At 52.5% G+C, this 19,857-nt stretch overlaps 1 protein-coding gene across 5 annotated transcripts in view; it reads right to left on the bottom strand.

The window, feature by feature from the left end:
• VWA5B1 (von Willebrand factor A domain containing 5B1) overlaps window positions 1-19,857 on the bottom strand; it is a 71,010-nt gene that overhangs the window by 38,363 nt on the left and 12,790 nt on the right. For 4 of the 5 annotated variants that reach the window (XM_021668373.2, XM_021668367.2, XM_021668369.2 and 1 more), the window contains exons 2-7: window positions 9,048-9,212; window positions 6,549-6,701; window positions 4,955-5,174; window positions 2,132-2,277; window positions 1,106-1,237; window positions 326-450 (exon numbers count right to left, since the gene is read on the bottom strand). In XM_021668373.2, coding sequence (XP_021524048.2) covers window positions 326-450; window positions 1,106-1,237; window positions 2,132-2,277; window positions 4,955-5,174; window positions 6,549-6,701; window positions 9,048-9,212 — 941 coding nt within the window. Of the gene's footprint in view, window positions 1-325; window positions 451-1,105; window positions 1,238-2,131; window positions 2,278-3,079; window positions 3,156-4,954; window positions 5,175-6,548; window positions 6,702-9,047; window positions 9,213-19,857 lie in introns of those variants that run through there. The other variant, XM_021668372.2, reaches the window with a different exon arrangement.

Here is a 19,857-nt window from a genome sequence, read left to right as displayed (position 1 = left end):
CCTCCTGAATAGCTGGGATTACAGGTGCATGCCACCACACCCAGCTAATTTTTGTGTTTTTAGTAGAGATAGGGTTTCACCACGTTGGCCAGGCTGGTCTTGAACTCCTGACCTTGTGATCCGCCACCTCGGCCTCCCAAAGTACTGGGATTACAGGCGTGAGCCACCACGCCTGGCCAGGAAATGCTTCTTGCCTGGTGTCTGCCTCCAGCTTTCTGCGTGACCTCGAGCAGGTCACCTCCTCACCTCACTAGTTCAGTGGAGACCAGGCCTCAGTGCCACCCCAACTCTGCCACCATCCGTTCCCCGTCTCAGTTGCCCTCACCTTCCGCTCTGCACTGCCGTCCTTCTTCATCCCTTTAATGAAATCTGTTCTTCCCTTCAAGTGCTGGTCAAATTCTCCCAGCGTCATGTCCCCTTTCTCTATCAGGACATGGGGCATATGGGGCTCTGCAGAGATGAGATTGACTCTCAGCACTTGGCCAGGTATCATAGGAGAGGGATGCTGGGGGCTTTGGTTTAGGTGCAAGATTCTCACAGGGGTGGGATTCCCAGTTGGAAGGGGATGGAAACCCTGGCTGCCTGAAGCAGTGTAGGGCTTGGGAAGATGCCTTAGCTGGGAGGCAGGGAAGCCTAGTGGCCATGGATGACCCACTGTCCCTCTCTGGGCCTCAGTGAAGCCATCTGTGAAATGGTAGTGGAATGGGGTAAAACGATCCTCTAATGTGCTTAGGTCCTGACATTCTGTGTATTCTTGAACAGACAAGAATTTCTCCTTGAGGGTACAGAATTTCCAAGGTCTTACTGAACTTTGGGTTTCAAAGATCCTCTGCTCAGCTGGGCTGGGGGTGAAGTGCCCTGATTGGGGGATGAGACACTGGCCTCTGGAGCTTGAATCAGGGCAGGAGACATTTGATTCTGCCAGCTAGAGCCAACTTTCCCGGGAGGCACGTAGTGGGTCTCCTCTCCTTGGCCACCCCCACCCCTGAACCTCCCCCCGGCTAACTAGCTGCTGGGCAGGGGGCCACGTGTTCTGTCCCCACAGGATCAGCACCTCTTCCTCCCTCCCACAGGCAGCCCAGGGGCCCGTTGCAGGGCACCGTACCGCTTGGGTGGATGAGGATCTCCACGGGCCGGTCGAAGGTGTGCTTGTTGGCCAAGGTGATGATGATGCTCTTGGCAGAGCAGGCAGATGGGGCGGCGTCGGCACGAATCTCATGTGTGGGACTCTCCACACCTGAGTGGCATAAAAAGGCAAGGGGGATATAGGCTCATGAGGTCAGGAGAGAAAGGAGTTGGCTGGAGCACACCAAGACCGAGGCCAGAGAAGAGTGACATGCCAGCCCCGTTAGGGGTTCTTGACCTGCAGTGTGAACATGGCCAGGCTGCATCAGTTTCTCCACCTGTAAAATGCAGGCTTAGATAGATTGTATCTGATGGCTCTTCCTGCTCTGAACTCAGGGTGTAGTGGGGGTCCTTATAGGGCATGCACAGCCCCCAGCATGCTGCCAAGCAGATGGTGCCCAGCGCTCTGTTGGAGGGCGTTGTTTTGATGGGTGCTGCATAAATGCACCTCGCACTGGAATGCAGCGTTGCTCTAGGAAAGCAGGCACTGACAAGAAACCACATCCTAGTGTCCTTTGAAAGCTCTGAGTGGTTGGGGGAGAGCCTCAGAGCAATGGTTCTCAACCTACTTACACATTAGAACTTCCTGGGGAGCTTTTAAATGTTTCCATGCCTGGAACACACCCCAGAATCTCTGGGGGTGGGATCTAGGCTGCAGGACGTCTCTGGGTGTTTCTGACATGCAGACAAGGTGAGAACCAGGAAGCAGCTTTACAGCTGTGGCCTCTAGGAGAGGACCAAGGGCCACCATTCCCTGTGGACATTTTCCCAAGGAAGCCATTGGGGTGGAAGTCAGTAGCCTTGAAATCCATCCTGGGAAGGGACTCATCTTTGGGCTGCTTGCTGAGGCCATGGGAAATGGGGGTCCACAGGCTTTGTGTGCTTCAGCTGGTCTACCGTCTGGACCAGTTGGCTTCCCTGCCCATCCCCATCCCCATCCCATCCCCAGCATATTTTGGCTTTTGGCCTGCAGCCCTCCCACCCCATCTGGACAGCTCCCTCTCACCTGCCAGCAGACATGGCCCGCGGATCTCCAGCTGGAAGTTGAACTCATATTCCATGGGGTTGGACACATCGGTGTTTAGGAGACTTGCCAGGCACAACTTATTCCAGGAGCCTGGGGTCCAGGCACCGAAGCAGTGCCTGTCTTTGCTAGAAGGGGCCGGGAGAAGGAAAGGAGACCAGCCAGGCGGAGACAGGGGCCCAGCATGAGAAGGCAAGGAGAGGACGATGAGTCCCAGGCAGCCCAGCCCACCAAGGGCCCCAACCTGCACTCTCCCACTTAGCCTGACCCCAGGGAGAGCTTGGATTCTGACGTAAGGCACAGCCACCTCCAAGGAGCACCCTCGCTGGGCCAAGCGCCGGGCAAGGTGCTCCTGAGGGGTAGCTCACTTTGTTCTCACCGCAGCTCTGGGAGGAAGATGTCAGGGTCTCCACTGTCCATGTGAGGAAACTGAAGCTCAGTGAGGCGAGATGACTGGCCTGAGCTCCCACAATTAAGACTTGGCAGAGTCCCGGCCCACACCTCCTAGCCTAGGTCTGTCTGGCTCCATGATGAAACGGTTTGTACTGTGTCACACCGCGTCTGGAATCTCTGCTGTGTCTCTGTGAGCTGCAAACCCTTGCAAGTCATTTCTCCCCTAAGCGTTTGTTTTCCCATCCTTTAAATGGGGACAATACTTTGCAGTTGCTTTGAGGACTCCAGGAGCAACTGCTTAGCCGAGTGACTGTCACCTGCTGAATGCTCACATTTCGGGGCCCTCTTTCTTTGTGATCTCCACCCCAACCCATTCTGCTCTGTTCCCCTCCCCTCCACAGGCACACCCCCTGAGGTCTTTAATCTAAGTCCTTCCATATGCACACAGCCTTGTAAAATACACAGCAGCATTTGGCTGTGATCGTGCTTTAAGCTGACAAGATTGCCTTATATTATGAATCTCATTCAAGCTCTTACTTTTTTTGGCACGATGTTAGTTTTAAAACTCCGCCCAGGTGGTTGCAAATCCAAGTCCTCGCTGCTAACTTGATGTCACCTGGGAACCTCCATTACATTCTATTTGTTGTTCCCAGCTCCGCCTCCCTGGATCCACAAGTAATGCCACCATGAATATCACTATCCATGTTCCCGTGAGACCGTGAATATCCCTATCCATGCTCCCTTTGGACTTGTGAAAGAATTTCTCCATGATCCCTGGGTGAAAGGGCACGCCGAGGATTGCCAGATTGCTTTCCAGGGTGGCTGTCTTGTTCCTACTTCCATTAGCAGAGAACGAGCATCACCCTCTCTCTTCACCAACACTTGGTATCATCTGTGTTTTGAATTTTGTCTGTGTCACTCTATCTGAGCTCCTTCGAGGTTCACAGGGGTTTGATGCAGGATTTTCCCAAGAATGTCACTCTTAACTCTGCCTGCTGGAATGGGCAGGAAGAAGCATAGTGGCACCAGGACTTCCTGAGCCTCTTGTCCCCAGATCCACTGAGGTCCTGAATGTCCTGGCTAGGCCTTGCCTCTCAAATGCACAAGGTGCATCTTCATTGGCAACACTTATAAAGATGACACACAAGCCAGAGCTCTTTGGTCTGAGACTGGCTGATGCCACCAGCTTCTCTGTTGTGCCAAGTGTCATCCTCCAAGGCCCTGCATGATCCCACTCCTCACTACTCGTCTGACCTCTCTCCTTTCCTCTCTCCCTCTGCTATAGCCACACTAGCCTTTCTGCTGCTGCCTTGATACACGGCACCCGCTGCTGCCCCAGGGTCTTTGCACTTGTGACTCTCCCTGAGCAAAATACTCCCTCTCGAATATGTCCATGGCTTGCCCTCTTTATTCAGGTCAGGCTACAAATCCTTGTTCATTGGAGCTAAAATAGCATTTGTCCACTCTGTCCCCTTCCATCCCCTTCCATCCCCTATAGCACTTACTTTCGTAGAAAATTATCTCAGCCGTAAGTGCCTTAGACTGTGACCCACCTCCTTTTCCCTCCTATACCACCAGGGAAGAACAGAGAAACTGCCCAGGTATTGGGCTGGTCATGTTCCCCTCCTCATCCTGCTGAAAACCCTGTTAATGGCTCCTTGTTGCTTTTGGGAGAAACCCAGTCTTAGCAAGAGCTGAAGGGCGTCCGATGCCTCTGCAGTTTCATTGACTGCCCCCTGTGCTTCTGTTCCTCTCTGGAGCCCTGTCCTTGTTACCACAGGGCCTTTGTCCCTGCTGCTGTCACCCACAGGAACACTCCTCTCTGTGCCTACATCCTCCTCCTCATTCAGTTCCCAGCTGAAACATCACTCCTTGGAGAAGCCTGGCCCGGTCCCCAGGCCCCCAGGTTGGATCCCTGTTTTATACTCTTAGCTCAATGAACTTCTATTCCTTGTACTTTTCAGTCAATTATGCATTCTGCACATAAACAATTAGTCACACAATTAGATGTGTTATTCGTTGGATAATGATCTTCCCCCAAGTTCCAAAATGTCAGGAACCATGTTGATTTTTTTTCCTTCTCTATCCCTAACAACCAGCCCAGTGTCTAGCACATTGTAGGTGCTCAGAAAGTACCACTTGAGTAAGTTATGAAATTTGGACAGCTTGTAAATGCTGATTCCAAGCTGTACATTTCCTCACTCTGGCCAGTACCATTGCAGAGGCATTTCAGGGATACTTTTAAGTGCTCTAAAAGTGAGCAGGGAGGAGCAAATGGCTGAGAAGGTAGCACTGTACAGCAGAACCTCCCATCTCCTCCCTGTCTCCCCCACCCCGCCCCCACTGATGTCACCTGACACACTCTCTGCTGCCCATCTGGGACTCTGATTGGTCTGGGCAGGGCTTCCTTACCCCTGTGCCTGTTGCTCGGTGGTGCCAGTGCTCTTGCTGCAGAACTGGGGCACAGTGGGGGCACAGACAGCAGGCAGAAGGACCCTCACAGCCCCACTGGGCAGCGTCGGGAGCTCCGAGGAGATACTGATGAAGATGGTGACGTTCTCCATGGGGGCAATGGTCCCCAGGTTGACCACGAACAGGATCCGCTCCAAATCCTCGTCCAAGGTCACTTTTCCTGGTGTGCAGGAATGAGGGGCGATGGAAACCCTCTCTTGCAGAATGTTCCCTAAGTGCCAGGCTGGCATCAGGGGCTGTACATATATCATCTCTGATCCTCTCTAAGGATCTGTTGTGGTAGGTGTCAGTGGCCCCATTTTGCTGATGGGAAAACCAAGGCTCAGCCTGAGGGTGTGACTCGTGAATGAGTAACTCGTTGAACCAGGATCTGAACCCTATGTGTCTGACTCTAGGCCTGTGAACTTTCCACTCTATCTTGCTGGGAGTGGAAAACTTGGACTCACAAAACCCTGACAGAGGGTCACATTTCCGACCTACAAACTACTTCCCACCCCAAGAACCAAATCGAAGCATCCCCCACCTCGGGCATCCATACTTTTGCTCATGCTCTTTCCTTTTATCCAAAACACCCATTCCTTCATCCGTACTTAGCCCGTCTACCCACCCACCCAAGCCCTCCATGAACACCTCCCTCGTCCCTGATCTGGGCCGGCCTTTTCCTCTGACGTCATCGCAGCCTCTCTTGACACAGCCACTTTCCACCTCCTGCTCCTATCATGGTTACTCCTAGACAGATCCTAACTAGTCTTTCAGACAGCTATAAATCATCACAACTCAAGGACAACTTTGCACCTTACACACGGTGAGTGCTCATTAAACATTTTAATAACCAGGCGAACGAACTTCACCTCGATCGCAGATCCAATAGTAAGAATTGCTTACATCATATGACAGCTGGTCTGTGTTCTAGCCCTGGTTCTGCCACTAATGCTGTGTGACCTGCTGCCTAAAAGGCACTAACAGCTGCCTTTTACAGGCATTGAACCAGTGGCTCTCGCGCTCTGAGCCTCAGCTTCCATAGCAGGCCTTGGTAGCCATGCTTTGAGTATTTACTGTGATGTGAGTACTCTGCGTGCATTGTCCTGATTGAGCATCGGGTGAGGACCGTTATTTATTCCACTTTACAGAGGAGGTATATTTTTTCTCTAAGCTCACACCATTTGTGAGCAACAGGAAAGGGAGTCAAATCCTGGTGTGACTCACCCCACAGCCTCTGAGCGTAAAAGATGTTATTTGTTCTCTAGAGAGATCTTTAAATCTTTTCGTTGCCTCCCTTCCTTTGATCCTCACACTTTTGAGGTGTCAACAGGAAGTCAATTACCTCTGTCTTAACAGACAGTGAAGCTGAGGTTCAGAGAAGTTAATTATTGGCCCAAGGTGGCACAGGACTTCATCTGCGATTCCTGACTAGTTCAGTGCTCTTTCTCCCTCATATGCCCCTGCTGTCCTTGCAGTCTGCCTGAGGCTCCAGCCCCGGCAGCCTCTGGCTGGCCAAACCCAGGTCCCGCTGCAGCCCTTCCGGCTTCCTTACCTGTGACTGTGGGGGATCGAACATGGGAGCCATCGAAGTGGCCGCTCTCCAGCTTGGCTTTGTCCTTGATCTGTACTGTCACGACGCGGTCTGCAATGACTGCCTCAAAGCCGATCACCGTGGTGCCCTCATCCAGGGGGTACACGAAGAGGCCTGCCAGAGCAGGGCCCAGCATCACGGGGTGCCCCAGGCCCACCCTGTACACCCCTTACCTGGAAGGAACCTGAACCCTTGGCCGGCTTGGTGGGTGGTGCCCTCTGCCACTTAGCAGATGCTGGGAGGCCTGGGCAGAGAACCAGGTTGGGACCTCCCAGCTCCGAGACCAGATGGGTAAGCACGGCGGCAGGGCCAGCTCTTACTTTGCAGGTGTGTGAGCCTGATGTGGTCAGAACTTCTGATTTTCCAAGAGAGTGAAAACATGAGTTTTTATGGGACTTGTGTGGGCCTCATAAAGCACATCTGTGTGGTCAGTTTGGTCCATGGGCCACAGTTTGCCAGCTGTGGCATGGAAGGTTGGGGCTTTGAAGGAAGACTACGGTTCTAATCCAGGCCCCGTCATGTTTTCTAGCCAGGTGACCTTGGATAAGACACCTAGCTTCTCTAGGCCCCCTAGCACAATCTGTAAGATGGGGATAATGAAGCCTACTCACAGGGTCATTGTGAGAATTGAATAAATAGGCATCATTTATTAAGCCCATGTGCCACACTTTTTTTTTTTTTTTTGAGGCAGAGTCTTACTCTGTCGCCCAGTCTGGAGTGCAGTGATGCAATCTTGGCTCATTGCAACCTCTGCTGCCCAGGTGCAAGCAATTCAGCCTCCTGAGTATTACAGGCGCCTGCCACCGTGCCCAGCTAATTTTTCTGTTGTTAGTAGAGATGAGGTTTTACCATCTTGGCCAGGCTGGTCTTGAACTGCTGACCTCGTGATCCACCCGCCTCAGCCTCCCAAAGTGCTGGGATTGCAGGAGTGAGCCACTGTACCCAGCTGTGCCACAAGTTTTTATATCTTAGTGCTTCTCAAACTAGAAGCTCACGAATGACCTGAGGGTTTTTGTTAAAATGTAGATTCAGATTCAGTAGCTCTGGGGGTGGGGCCAGAAATCCTGTAGTTCTAAGCAGCTTCTGAGTAATGCTGGTGGCTGGAATCGCATGTAGTGTACAGTGTCAAGGTCCCATGTTATCTACCCTGTTAACATCAGAACAGCACAATGCTGGGTCCAGGGTGAGCCCCCCACAAACCCTGACCTCCGCTTCCTCTGGGCCTCAGTTTCCTCATCTGTAAAATGGGGGACTTGTTCTTTGTACATGTGAAAAGCCAAAAGGCTGTTGGAAGTCATTTGGTTATTTAGCCCCCTGAGTCTGCAGGTGGATCCTATTTTAAGTCACCCTCTCTGGGTTTCCTTGGACACAGGAACAAGGCCACCTACCCTGCCCAGGAGATTTCTAAGGGGAAGAATTTTCCCCGCAGCTCCCCTTGGGTAGTGTTGGTCCCAGGGCAGCCCTGCAGGGGTTTCAGAACCTCAGTTTGGTGACCACAGACATAAAGGCTGGTGGTTAGGAGGCCCCATCACTGTGGATGAGAAGGGAATCCTGGCCAGTGCCTGCCTCGTGAGCTTTCCCACAACCGCCCTCCTGAAGTGCAAGGAGTTTGATTTGCACTTGGCTCTGACAGGCCAGTGTGCCTCCACACCTGGACTGTGGTTCGTATTTGCAGATAGTTTCTCAGTCCACAACATCCTGCCTTCTGTATTACCTCATCTACTCTGCCACCACCTGGGGCATCTGGACAGCAGAGAGGAGCGTCCTGATTTTGAGGGGGTGGCAGCCTCCTCAGGGTCATAGGAGCAAGAGCCATGGCTAGAAGTGGGGACTCCTGGCTTCGACTGAGTCTTGATGCCTCTCCTCTTGTGAGGCTCTCTGGAGAAAGTGTGAGACTGACCAGTGGACAGTGTGCTTTGGGACTGTAAAAGTATGGGGACAGTCCGGCACCATGGCTCATGCCTGTAATCCCAGCACTTTGGGAGGCCGAGGCGGGTGGATTGCTTGAGCTCAGGAGTTCGAGACCAGAGTGGGTAACATGATAAAACCCCATCGTGCAAAAATTAGTTGGGTGTGGTGATACATGCCTGTAGTCCCAGAAACTTGGGAGGCTGAGGTGGGAAGATCTCTTGGGCCCAGGAGGTGGAGGCTGCAGTGAGCCGTGATCATATCACTGAGTTCAAGCCTGGTCAACAAAGTGAGATCCTGTCTCAGAGAAAAAGAAAAGTGCAGGGATAGTTGGCTGGGGCTGAACCCAAACCTCCTCAGCTCAAATCCGGACCCTCCTTGCTATTAGCTTTGAGGCTGCAGCGCAGAAATGGTCTTCCCATTTTACAGATGAGGAAATAGACCCGGAGGGGTGGCAGACTTGCCCAAGGTCAGTCAGCAAGTAAATGTCAAGACAAGGGTTCAATGTGGAGGAGGGGGTGGCCGTGGGGAGGCCTCAGCAGGTCTCCTTACCCTGGAAGGGCTGGACTTCCAGGTTGCCATAGGTGAGGGAGGCAGTTAGGCCCAGGGCATAACCACTGACGCAGGAGGTAACATCAGATGCCGTGAGGGGCAGGGCCGCCCCGGTGATCCAATTCAGCAAACCGGGCATCCCACTGGCTACTCCGCCTTCAGAACCTGCGAGACACAGGAAGGGCAGGAGGTGGGGAGAGGCTCCCCAAGGTCCCCACAACCTAGTTTTCCCATTTCAGACATGCTGAAGCAGTCAGAGCATCATTCTTTTCATTTTCCCCAAGAACTTCCCAGTTAGGGACTGCATGATAACTACGAGTCTTCCCCAAGAAGAGGAGAAGTGGCCATTCTCTTTCTTTCCATTTCACAAGTAGAGAAACTGAGGCCTGGAGACATGTGACCTGCTGAGATTCACTCAAAGGGTTGGAGCACAGTCAGGGCTAGAGCCCATGGAGCCTCACGTTCAGCCTGGAATTCTCCCCAACAAACCACGCAGGAAGTGGGGTTGAGGGGCTCAGGCTCTGACCCGATCCTTTGTGAGTCCAGTCATCCCTGAGCCTCAGATGTTGCCTCTGCAGAATGAGGGCATTGGAATAGCTCACCACATCCCACCTTCTCTGACTGCACTGAGCCTGCACACTGCAGTGAACACCTGGCAGGTGAGGGCCACCCCCAATGGACACCAAAGTAAGGGGAGCCACCTTCTTCCAGGTGTACAGGCCAAAACCTGGGAGTCATTCCTGCACCTCCTTCTCATCACCCCCACAACCAATCCATCGCCAAGACCTGTGCTTCATCTCTGGAAAAGCCCTTGTATCCATCCATGTCTTCCCTTTGTGGCCACAAGCACCCTGTGCCAGGCCACCGCCACCTCCACCTGGACTGCAGCTCTTCATCTGCCTCTTGAATCCATTTTCCACCCACTGGACACACAAAGTAGACAAGTGTCTGCTACCCTCGCCACTCTCGGCTACCCACCAGTGGGTTCCCTTGCTCCTTGAACAGAGAGCTAAAGCTTAAGGTGGCCTGGAGCCCTATGGGGTCAGGCTTCTGCTGACCTCCCCAGCCCAGCATCACCACAGTCCCCAACACACCTTGTGGGTCTTAGCAGTTTCACTCCACACATGAGTCCTGACTAGGAACCCCCTACTCATCCTTCAGGGTCAACTTGGGTCCCCTCCACAGAGAGACCAGACCAGTGTGCTCAGCGTCCTCTGTCATCCCTGCACAGAGCCGCGTTTCTCTCCCCAAGAGTATTTCTATCCGTTCGCTGTGCTGCGTTCTGTTTCTGAGCGATGTCTGTTACTCTCTGCTTCCCGTTAAGAGTGTAGGGACTACCTAGGTTGGCATGGCCCAGATGGACTTGGGCTTTGCATTGATTCGACTTTGGCCTCACAACCCACTTTGTGCTGATGGAATGAATGAGAGAATGCATGGCTTTCATCTTTGCAGCATGAAGGCCTCCGTGGCACTTCTCAGGACCATGTCTCAATGATCTCGGGCCTCCTGAGACCCCCTGCCCAAGTAATCACATGCCTTGGAGAAGTAGGGTGGGGATGGGAAGCAAAGTCAAATGAAGGGTGTGGAATAGAAGTGTGAGGTCACACTCCCTCTGGGTTTTCTGGTCTGGGGGTAGGTGCCAGGCAAATCTTCCTTGGGCTGGTAGCCTGCGGCCGTTTATTTGCAAGGCTGTTCAATGAGTGCTGATTACTCTGCTCTTTCTCAAAGAAGAGACTGTTTCCCCCTGGGTCCTCTCCACGTCCCCAGCTGAGATCTTCAGGTGCCCCCCCACACCCCGGCACCCTGCCAGGCCAGCAGTGGCTTTTTAATTATGTTCTCCCTCTGGGCTCAGGCCCAGACAGCTCCGGGCTTATCTCCTATCAGGCTGACTGACAGCAGCAGGCAGATAAAGAGCAGGGAGGGAGCTGCTGTCTCCCCAAGTGGCCTTCTCTCAGGAGATCTCTGTCCTGGTGGCTGGAGCAAAGCCTGGCAACTTCGAGGGGGTGGGGGGGGCAGGGGTCAAGGGTGAGGACAAGATGGCGGCCTTCATTTCCTGACGAGCCACGTGTCCCCCTCTCCACCTTCCATCTGCTCCGTATCCTGGTTCGCTCCTGTCTAGAATGCTGACTGGGGAACGCAGCCTTAGGGAGCCAGCACCCAGACATGCAGCAAACCCGGAACTCAGCTCCAGGCCACCTTGGGGTGGAGTTCTGCCGAGGGCATCTTATCCAACCCTGTCTACCCACACTGTCCCTGGCCCAGGGAGCAGGGCTTAGATCAGGGACATCCGATAACAGAAGGCAGACTCCCTCAGCAGTGACACTTTAGGAATGTCATGCAGCCATCAAAAAGAACGAAACCATATCCTTTGCAGCAACATGGAGGCCATTAGCCTAGGGGAATAATGCAGGAACAGAAAACCGAATACCGCACGTTCTCACTTACAAGCGGGGGACCTTACATTGCCTACTCGTGGACATAAAGATGGCAATAACAGACACTCAGGATTACTGGTGGGGGATGGAAGGAGTGGGGAAAGGGTTAAAAAACTAACTGTTGGGTACTGTGCTACCCACTCGGGTGACGGGATCATTCATACCTCAACACTCACCATCAGGCAGTGTATTCATGTAACAGACCTGTGTATGCACCCCCTAAATCTAAAAGTTGAAATTATTTTTTAAAACCCAATATATATACACGCAAATAAAAAACCAAAATCTATATTACAAAAAAAAAAAAAGAATGTTAGAACCTCTTGGAAAGAATAAATTTTAAATCCCATGGGGGCCTGGTTAATGCATATTTTTTATCAATTCATCCAGGATTGATAAGCACCTACTGTTTCCAGCCCTGAATTAGCCACTGGCTACACAAAGATGAAACAGCCCAAATTGCAAGGAGTTTATAATCCAGCAGCAGAGGAAATGTGGGAGTGGGGAAAGATCATAGTAATGACAGCTGGAATTTATTAAACACTGAAAATGTTCCAGGCACATATATTATCTCATTTAATCCTCACAAAACCTTCTAAGGTATTATTCTTCTGCAGATGAGGACAGTGAGGCCCCAAGGGAGTGTGCCAGCTTTGGATGTGGGTTTGGGGTGCGTCAGGGGCACACAGTTAACTGGAGGCACATATAGGACTTTCTCCTGGGAGGGGCCCAGGGTCATCCCCGTGAGAGATGGGGACCATGGGGACCATGGGGACCGGAGCAGATTGTGCTGAGTGTCCTCCCTTCCAGTTCTGTCCCAACCCGGGCCTCAGGTGGGCGCAGGTCACAGGAAACACCCAGGGACAGGGACGAGGCCATGGCGTCTCCAGATCAGAGGGTAGGAAGCCAGGGGTCGGCTTCAGGAATGGTGTCTGGTGTGGGTGGGGCTCGTCAAGTGTGTGAGGGTTGACATCATGTTGACTTTCCCCGGCTCCTTCCCAGTGCACCACACAACATGTCTTTGCCCGGTTCCTTGACTTTGGGACGCTGTGTCTGGAAAAGAGCTGGCGAGAAACCAGGAAGGGATTGAGTGGAGCTGGCAGAAGGGACCAGGGAAGAAGAGGGAGGGAGGAATGAGGGGGGCCTTAAAGAACAAGGCGGGGAGGACTGGGGAGGGCAGGAAAAAAGGATTTTTAAGAAGGGGTGCCTGGAGTTAGAAATTGGGTTCCCTCTTAGATTCCCTAAGAGGCACATAGAAACATTGGAACGATTTGGAGCTCTGGACTGTGTTTTCCTGATAAAACGCTGGGCTGAACCTGGACACTTAAAGTTCAATATGGCTTAGAAGAGGTCCCTGGTGTTCCTGTTAAATACCAACACTTTGGGACAGGAGTGGTGGCTCATGCCTGTAATCCTAGCACTTTGGGAGGCCAAGGCAGGAGGATCACGAGGCTAGGAGTTCGAGACCAGCCTGGCCAACATGGTGAAACCCTGTCTCTACTAAAGATACAAAAAATTAACTGGGAGTGGTGGCGCACACCTGTAATATCAGATACTTGGGAGGCTGAGGCAGGAGAATTGCTTGAACCCAGGAGGCGGAGGTTGCAGTGAGCCGAGATCGTGCCACTGCACTCCAGCCTGGGCAACAGGGCGAGACACTGCCTCAAATACAAACAAACAAAAAATAAATAAACAAACAAAAAACTTTGATGATGGCCTAGAGATGATAAATCCCAAATGGTTGCTGTCCTTCTGAGCAGGACATTATTTATATTTGTGTCTGACACATAACAGGTGCTCAATAAATATTTCTAAGGTGATATGAATGAATGAGTGCCAGCAGCCTCCCAAGGACACTGAAGACACCAGGTGCTGGGATGCAGTGGGAGCAGGCAGGGGTGAGTAGAGATACTAATGGAAGAGATAGCCAGTAAATAAAGCTGGAAGTTCACAATGTGGCCTCTTCTTGTCATCCCCACTGCAGCAGCACCATTGTCCCCTTACAGTCTATTCCCAGTGGAGAGTCAGAGTCATCCTTTGAAGACAAGGATCCATGACTCAAACTCCCTGATGGCTCTCATGTCCCTCAAGCTCCCATTGATCTGGGTCCCTGCTGGTTTCCCTCCTGATCACCCCCTTAATGGATTCACTTCTGCCTCTAGACGTGCACATGCTTGTGGCTCACTCCCTCACCCCTTCTCATCTGCTGAGACGGCACCTTCTCAGGAAGGCCCTGCACATCTGCTTTAAACCTTCCCTCCTTTCCTTCAGATCCCTTATCCTGTTCTGTTTGGATTTTTTCCATAGCATGTCTCTCCAACGCGTTACATAGAAAACATTTATTGCGTTTGTGGCTTTTCATCTGCCTCCTTCCACAAGGGCGAGGATTGGGGCCTGTTTTTCTCATTGATGCATCCTGAGTACCTTGAACTGTGTTTGCCCTCACAGAAAGGAGTGAAAAATATTTGTTGAATGAATGCATGGATTCATAGGTCATCACAATGCCAGGCTGGTTGTTTCTGGGTTTTGCGTGGATTCAGCTGTGGGAGAGAAATTCTCTGGCCACCAGGTCAGGGGCGGTTCCACAGAGAAGCTATGGAGGTTCAGTCTGTTAGGCTCTCTTTCCAGTCTTTATGTACCATGGTGGAAAACCCCCCTTTGCCCGCCATAGGTGCCACCCATCTTGTAACAGGCCATCAACCCATGGGGGAAGCCCTGTAACTCTGTGCCCTTGAGCCAGCTCCTGGCCACTGCCCACCTCTCCAACCCTCCCGCTGTGTCCTCTGCAGCTGCCCCTCCATGGCCAGCAAACTCCCCCAGACCCTGTGCCTCTCCTGAGACGCTCTGTGTCCTTGGTCCCAGTTGCTGCTCCAAGACTGTCACTCTTGTGTTCTCCTGTTAAAACCCTTCTCCTTGTGGGGGATGACGCCTTCTGGCCATCCCGTCCTTGTGGCTTGCCTTCTCTAAGGTCTCAATCACACTCCTTCAGTCAACACTTGGAGCTTGGCTCATGACTTTCTCTGTTCCTCAAGTCCTGCTATCATCTCAGGGCAAACAGTGCGCCAACCCCCGGGCATTTACCCCTTGACTCCGCACGTCAGCAACCTTTGATCCTTCCCAACGCGGCCTGCATTTCCACTCCCAAGCCTTGAACTTAACACACCATCTGTGATGGCTCCACCTTCAAGACCACTCACTCATTTCTAAAATTGCAACCTCCCAACACTTCCCAGCTTCCTTTCTTTGCTTTTTCCTTCGCACTTGTCACCATCTCACATGATGTAGATCTTGTTTATTTAACTTGTTTAACGTGTCTCTTAACCCTCCAGGGTGTATTCCTGTGAGGGCCAGGATTTTGTTTTAGCTTGTTCACTGCTGTATCCACTGCCCATAGAGTAGATGGGCAATAAGTATTTGCTGAATGGATGAAATACCACTCCGAGGGCTTTACATATATGATTTTCAGCATCCCTCGGAGGTAGCTACTCTTAGTATCCCTAGTTGGTAAATGAAAATACCAAGGCTCAGAGAGGTGAGGCAACTTGCCCATGGACACAGAACCAGTAAACAATAGGGTTGAGTAAACCCAAGCAGAAGGACCACAGAGCCATGTGCTTAAACACGAGGCTACACTATCCTCGCACTGAGTTTCTCCCGAGCCCTGTCACCTCTGCCGGAGTGACCCCTGCAATCCCCTCTTCTCCCTTCCTGTTGCTGCTGTTTCATTGATCTCCCCTAGACTGTCTCTATCATCTCCTACCTGGTCCTTCAGCCCCCAGGCTGTTTCCCTTGTGGTCCCCTCTGTCACCACACACACACACACACACACACACACACACACACACCCTCCGTTTTCCCTGAGCTTAATGGCTTCCCATTGCTTTTGCCCAAAAGAATAAGTCAAACATCTAGTGTGGCACTCAAGACTCTCTCCATCAGGTCTCCATCTCTCTCAGGACCAACACCTGCCGCCTCCTACAGGCTCACCTTCCTCCAGATACACTGATCCTCTCACCATGCCCCGAACATGTCAGGTTCTTTGCAACCCTTTGCCTCCTCTGCTTTCAAAGTCTTGTTCATCATTCAAGGCTTAGATCCACCTCCTCCAGGAAGCCTTCCCTTTCTATGACACTCCAGTCCATCAGACATGCTCTCCTTGGGGCTTTCATAGCCTTTGGGCTTTCATAGCCTTTGGGCCCTTGTCTATCACACCCCACATCCTGCGGCGCTGTAACCACTCATCTGCTTTGGTGCTGTCTTCCCATGGGGTTGTGAGTTCCGGAACAGCAGTGACTGCACCTCCTCCTCTGCCTTGTCCCAGCTCCCTGCACTATGCTCAGTTTGGAGGAGGGGCTTTGAATGGGGGCACCTACCAGGTTCTAGTGCTTTACATGCATCGCTAATACTCACACCTATCCCCAGTTTCCAGGTTCAGAGGGAGGTCCAGAACCCAGTATCACACAGCCAGAGAGTGGCTGGGCTGAATGGAAACCAAGCTGGACTCCAAAGCCTGTTCTTTCCTGTGCTCAGGATGCTTCCCAGTTCATGCTGAGCACAGCCGGGAAGGATGGCCAGGGCAGGGGCAGGGAGAAAGAGAGTGCTGGGACCCTGCTGGCTTCAGCCATCACAAGGGAGGTGGAGGTGGGAGGGGGCTGTGTCAGGGCTCCCAGGGTCAAGGAGAAGGCCCTCATGCCCCCCTTGCGGGGGGATATTTGCTTTTCAGAAAGAGACTGGGAAGGCAGGAACTTGCCTGGGGGGCAGCAGTTAGGGGCGCCTAGGTCCCAGTCTCTGCGGAACTGTCTGAGGTTAGAGTCCCTGGGATGGCCACTTCCAGAGTAATTGGCCAGTCACTCTGCTGGGCTCTGCCACTCACATTTTGCATGATCTTAAGCATGCATGATCCCTGTGCCTTAGCTTCCTCCAGGTCTGAGCTGGGAAGGTTCCATGGGTCTCTGCCTGGCATCTGCCCTTGTAACCCCTGACCTGACTCTGATCTTATTGCTGTAATCTACCCTTGCCCCTTGCATGCCCAGCACATTGTTGTCCCAGAAACAACATGTTCCTTCCATCTGCAAAGCCATTCTGGAAGCGTCTCACCCTCATGTTGGCCCGATCCCTCCCAGATCCTGCCCCACAGAGTTGGGGTCCCCCAGCTGTGTGGGCACAGCCAGGCCTGGGCTAGATGAAGACTGTGAGCCCACCAAGCAATTCTGGGCTTGCCACCTGCCCTCTTACCTGGGGCTAGGGGCCCTCATTCCTTTTCTCATCTCCAGCCCCTCCAGGAAGTCCATGCTTTCATAGCCCCTTTAGGAGTCTGTGCTCCAAGACACCCAACCACACACAGCACCAATACCCTCATCAAAGTGGAGCCAACTCGGTGGGTTCCCTGGAGCTGGTCTGATTGTTCTAACCTTCTAGAATTCTGGGCTTCTTGTATTCTGGTCTCCTTCCTCTTAACCTCCCCACACAGGCCTCTATCCAGCCAAGGTGGGTAACAAACCCATGACTGAGAGGCCCACCCTCACCCCATTTACCCTGTGCTCCAGCCAGTCAAGACCTCTTGCTATGCCTCCAAACAGGGCTGCCTTCTTCTGCTCTTATCTCTTCTGGTGCTGTGGGCTTTGCCAGAAATGCTGTCTCCACTCCTCCCTCCTTACCCATCCTTCAAGGCCAGCTTCAATGTCACCACCTCGATGGAGCCTTCTCGGGGTCCTGCATTGCATAGGACTGCCCCCTGCCACCAGCACAGTCAGCACAACTCATGTTATCATCCACATGCCGTGTGTCCATTTAACAGACCTACATGGAGGACCTGCTCTGTGCCAGACACTGTGCTAGGCTGGGCTACCACAGTGGCCAAAATGTACAGGGCCCCTGCCCTCAGACCCTGTGTCCTGTCCCCCACCCACCCCAACCAGGAACAGTTAGCCCCCAAAACCTGAGGCAGGATATTCTGTCTCTCCTCAGTGTCTGGCCCGTAGCTGGTGCTCAACAATGAATGGATGGCTGTGCTCTATTGGTTGAATAAATGAATGAATGAATGAGTGGCCGAATAAATAAAATGAAATGTGTTACATGGTGGATATAGGCCTTGGCTATGGGCTCACCTAAGGAATCTAACAATGGGAGAAATTTATTTCAGCCCAGAGCCCATGAGATTCTATCCTGGAGATAGCTGTAGTGTCCTTTGTGAGGGGGTTGGGGGTTGGGGGAATAGCCAAGGCACAGAATGCCCAGGCTTCTCAGTGCTTGCTGTCCTCATACTGCCTGAGAGACCTGGAGTCCAGCCAGTGGGGACGTCCTGGACAGTCAGTCCGGAAAGGAGGCTGGGCCCAAGCCACACACGGCGTCTGGGGCTTCCAGCTAGAGACTGTGTCTGGGCCGGCTGAAGAAGGGAGAAACAGGCACATCCACATGTGAAAAGATAAACGAGGGCCATCTATCTGGGCTAAGCATCTGAAAAGATTCTTGTTGGATCAGACCAAGGAGGGGGTGGCTTAGCTTACAAAGATGGAAATGGTGCCACACCTGTTCACTGGGGGTCCGGGAAGATTCCTGCATTGCAACCTCTGCCCACTGAGGGTCACTCAGAGATGCACCCCCACATCGCTGGAAAAATTGGGCTTATTAATGCAAATTCAGTATACGCCCACCTTTCCAGGGGCACGTTTGCAAGGTGAGCTCACCCAGCCTAGCTGCCAGCATCCCTGTGGCTCCCTGAAAAGCACTAAGTACATTCTCTATGTGGCTTTGAGACGTCCCTGTCTCCAGCACACCACTCCCTGTGTGCTGAGGGGCTCACCAGCTGGTGGCAGGCGCAGAGGGAGGGCTGTTTTGGAATCCAACCATTGCCCCTCTAGAGCTACTGTGTTGTCGTGGGGCTCCCAGGGAGTTGAAGAGTAATCCTGGTACTGTGCCTTCCCGCAAAACCTCACAGTGGTAAAATGACAGGCTAGGAAGTGAATTTCTGCCCCTGGAACCTGCCTTTCCTCTTCCTTCTCCAGGGCTCTCTCCTTGGGTGCTGCTTTGAAATTTAGTTTCACCCTCCATATAGCAGGCAGGTAAAAATGTCATTTCTTTCTTAGGGTTATTGTGGGGCCTGCAAGAGAGATACTGCCCTACAAAACACTCGCCCCAGTTTCTGGTCCCCAGTAGATGTTGGCTGTTGCTTTAATTCCCTTTTCTCTCTGGGTTTTCCTCCTGGCCTCGCTCTCCCCCTCACTATGACTGCATCTGGGCCCCTGAGCTTTTGGCGTTTCCCCATGGTGGCTCTGGCCACGGACAGCCCTCAGACCTGCCACCCAGCCATCCCAGGGCCCACTGCCTAGGTGTTGGCTAAAGAATACATTCATTGCCTTCGCTTCTGTCTGAGGTCCCAGAGTAGTTTGGGCCAATCTGTGTGACTGCTTCCCCGCACACACTGCCCCTCCTCCACAGAGAGGCTTTGTGGGGTGGCAGAGGGCACTGGACGGGGAGTCAAAGCCCTCCTGGCCTGAGGACCAGCTGCCACCAACTGCATGTGAGATCCAGACTGAGATCCCGCCGTCACACATACGGCCTGGCCACACCTCTTAGAGCTGCACGGAGCACAGCTGGTGGGGCATAAAGATTGGTGGGGTCTTAAGACCCTGGGGTAGGTGCCAAAGCTATACTTCCTCCTTGTTATGGTTCTTAGCACATGGAACAGCGCCTAAAACAGTTTTCAAAAAACACCGGCTAACTCATATTGAGCAACGAGTAGGTGCCAGGTGGTGTTCTAAGTGCTTTTCATGAATTAGTTCTGGTAATCCTAGGGACAATCCTACCAAGTAGGCACTGCTATTATACCCATTTTGCAGAAGAGGAAACTGAGGCCCAGTGTGGTTACATTTCTTGGTCAAGGTAATACAGTTGTAAGTGGTGGAGCTGGTGGTGGGATTTGGGCTCCACCTTCAGAGATCGACCTCCTAATCACAAATCTTCATCACCCTCAATACTTATTTGCTGAATGAACACATGAATGGCCCGGAGAAGGTCCTTCCCACTGGTCCTTCTGGGCTTTGGGTCCTGGCACCTTTATCTAACAACAAGAGGAGGTGAACCTGGAGAATTTATCCCACCCACCTCTCCAAATTGACAGCCCAGGGTCCAATGGCATGTTCCCAGCTGCTCTGAGTGACAACCCACATGGGGACTGAAGATGTATACCCATTCCTCATGTGCCCTGCCCAGTTTAAGGGGTCTGCGTGTCTGACTGCTTAGTCTCATCTCAGAGGTGGCACTGTTTCCTGAGTGCCACGGGGATCTTCACACTGAATCCCCATAAAGACCCTATGAGGCAGATCATCCTCACTTTCCAGCAGAGGAAACCAAGACCTAGAGAGATGAAGAAAATC

The sequence above is a fragment of the Aotus nancymaae genome, unplaced genomic scaffold, assembly GCF_030222135.1.
Source record: "Aotus nancymaae isolate 86718 unplaced genomic scaffold, 86718_ANA_hifiasm-v0.15.2.pri h1tg000053l, whole genome shotgun sequence".
Lineage (NCBI taxonomy): Eukaryota > Metazoa > Chordata > Mammalia > Primates > Aotidae > Aotus > Aotus nancymaae.
This window is presented reverse-complemented; position numbering and strand designations above follow the sequence as displayed.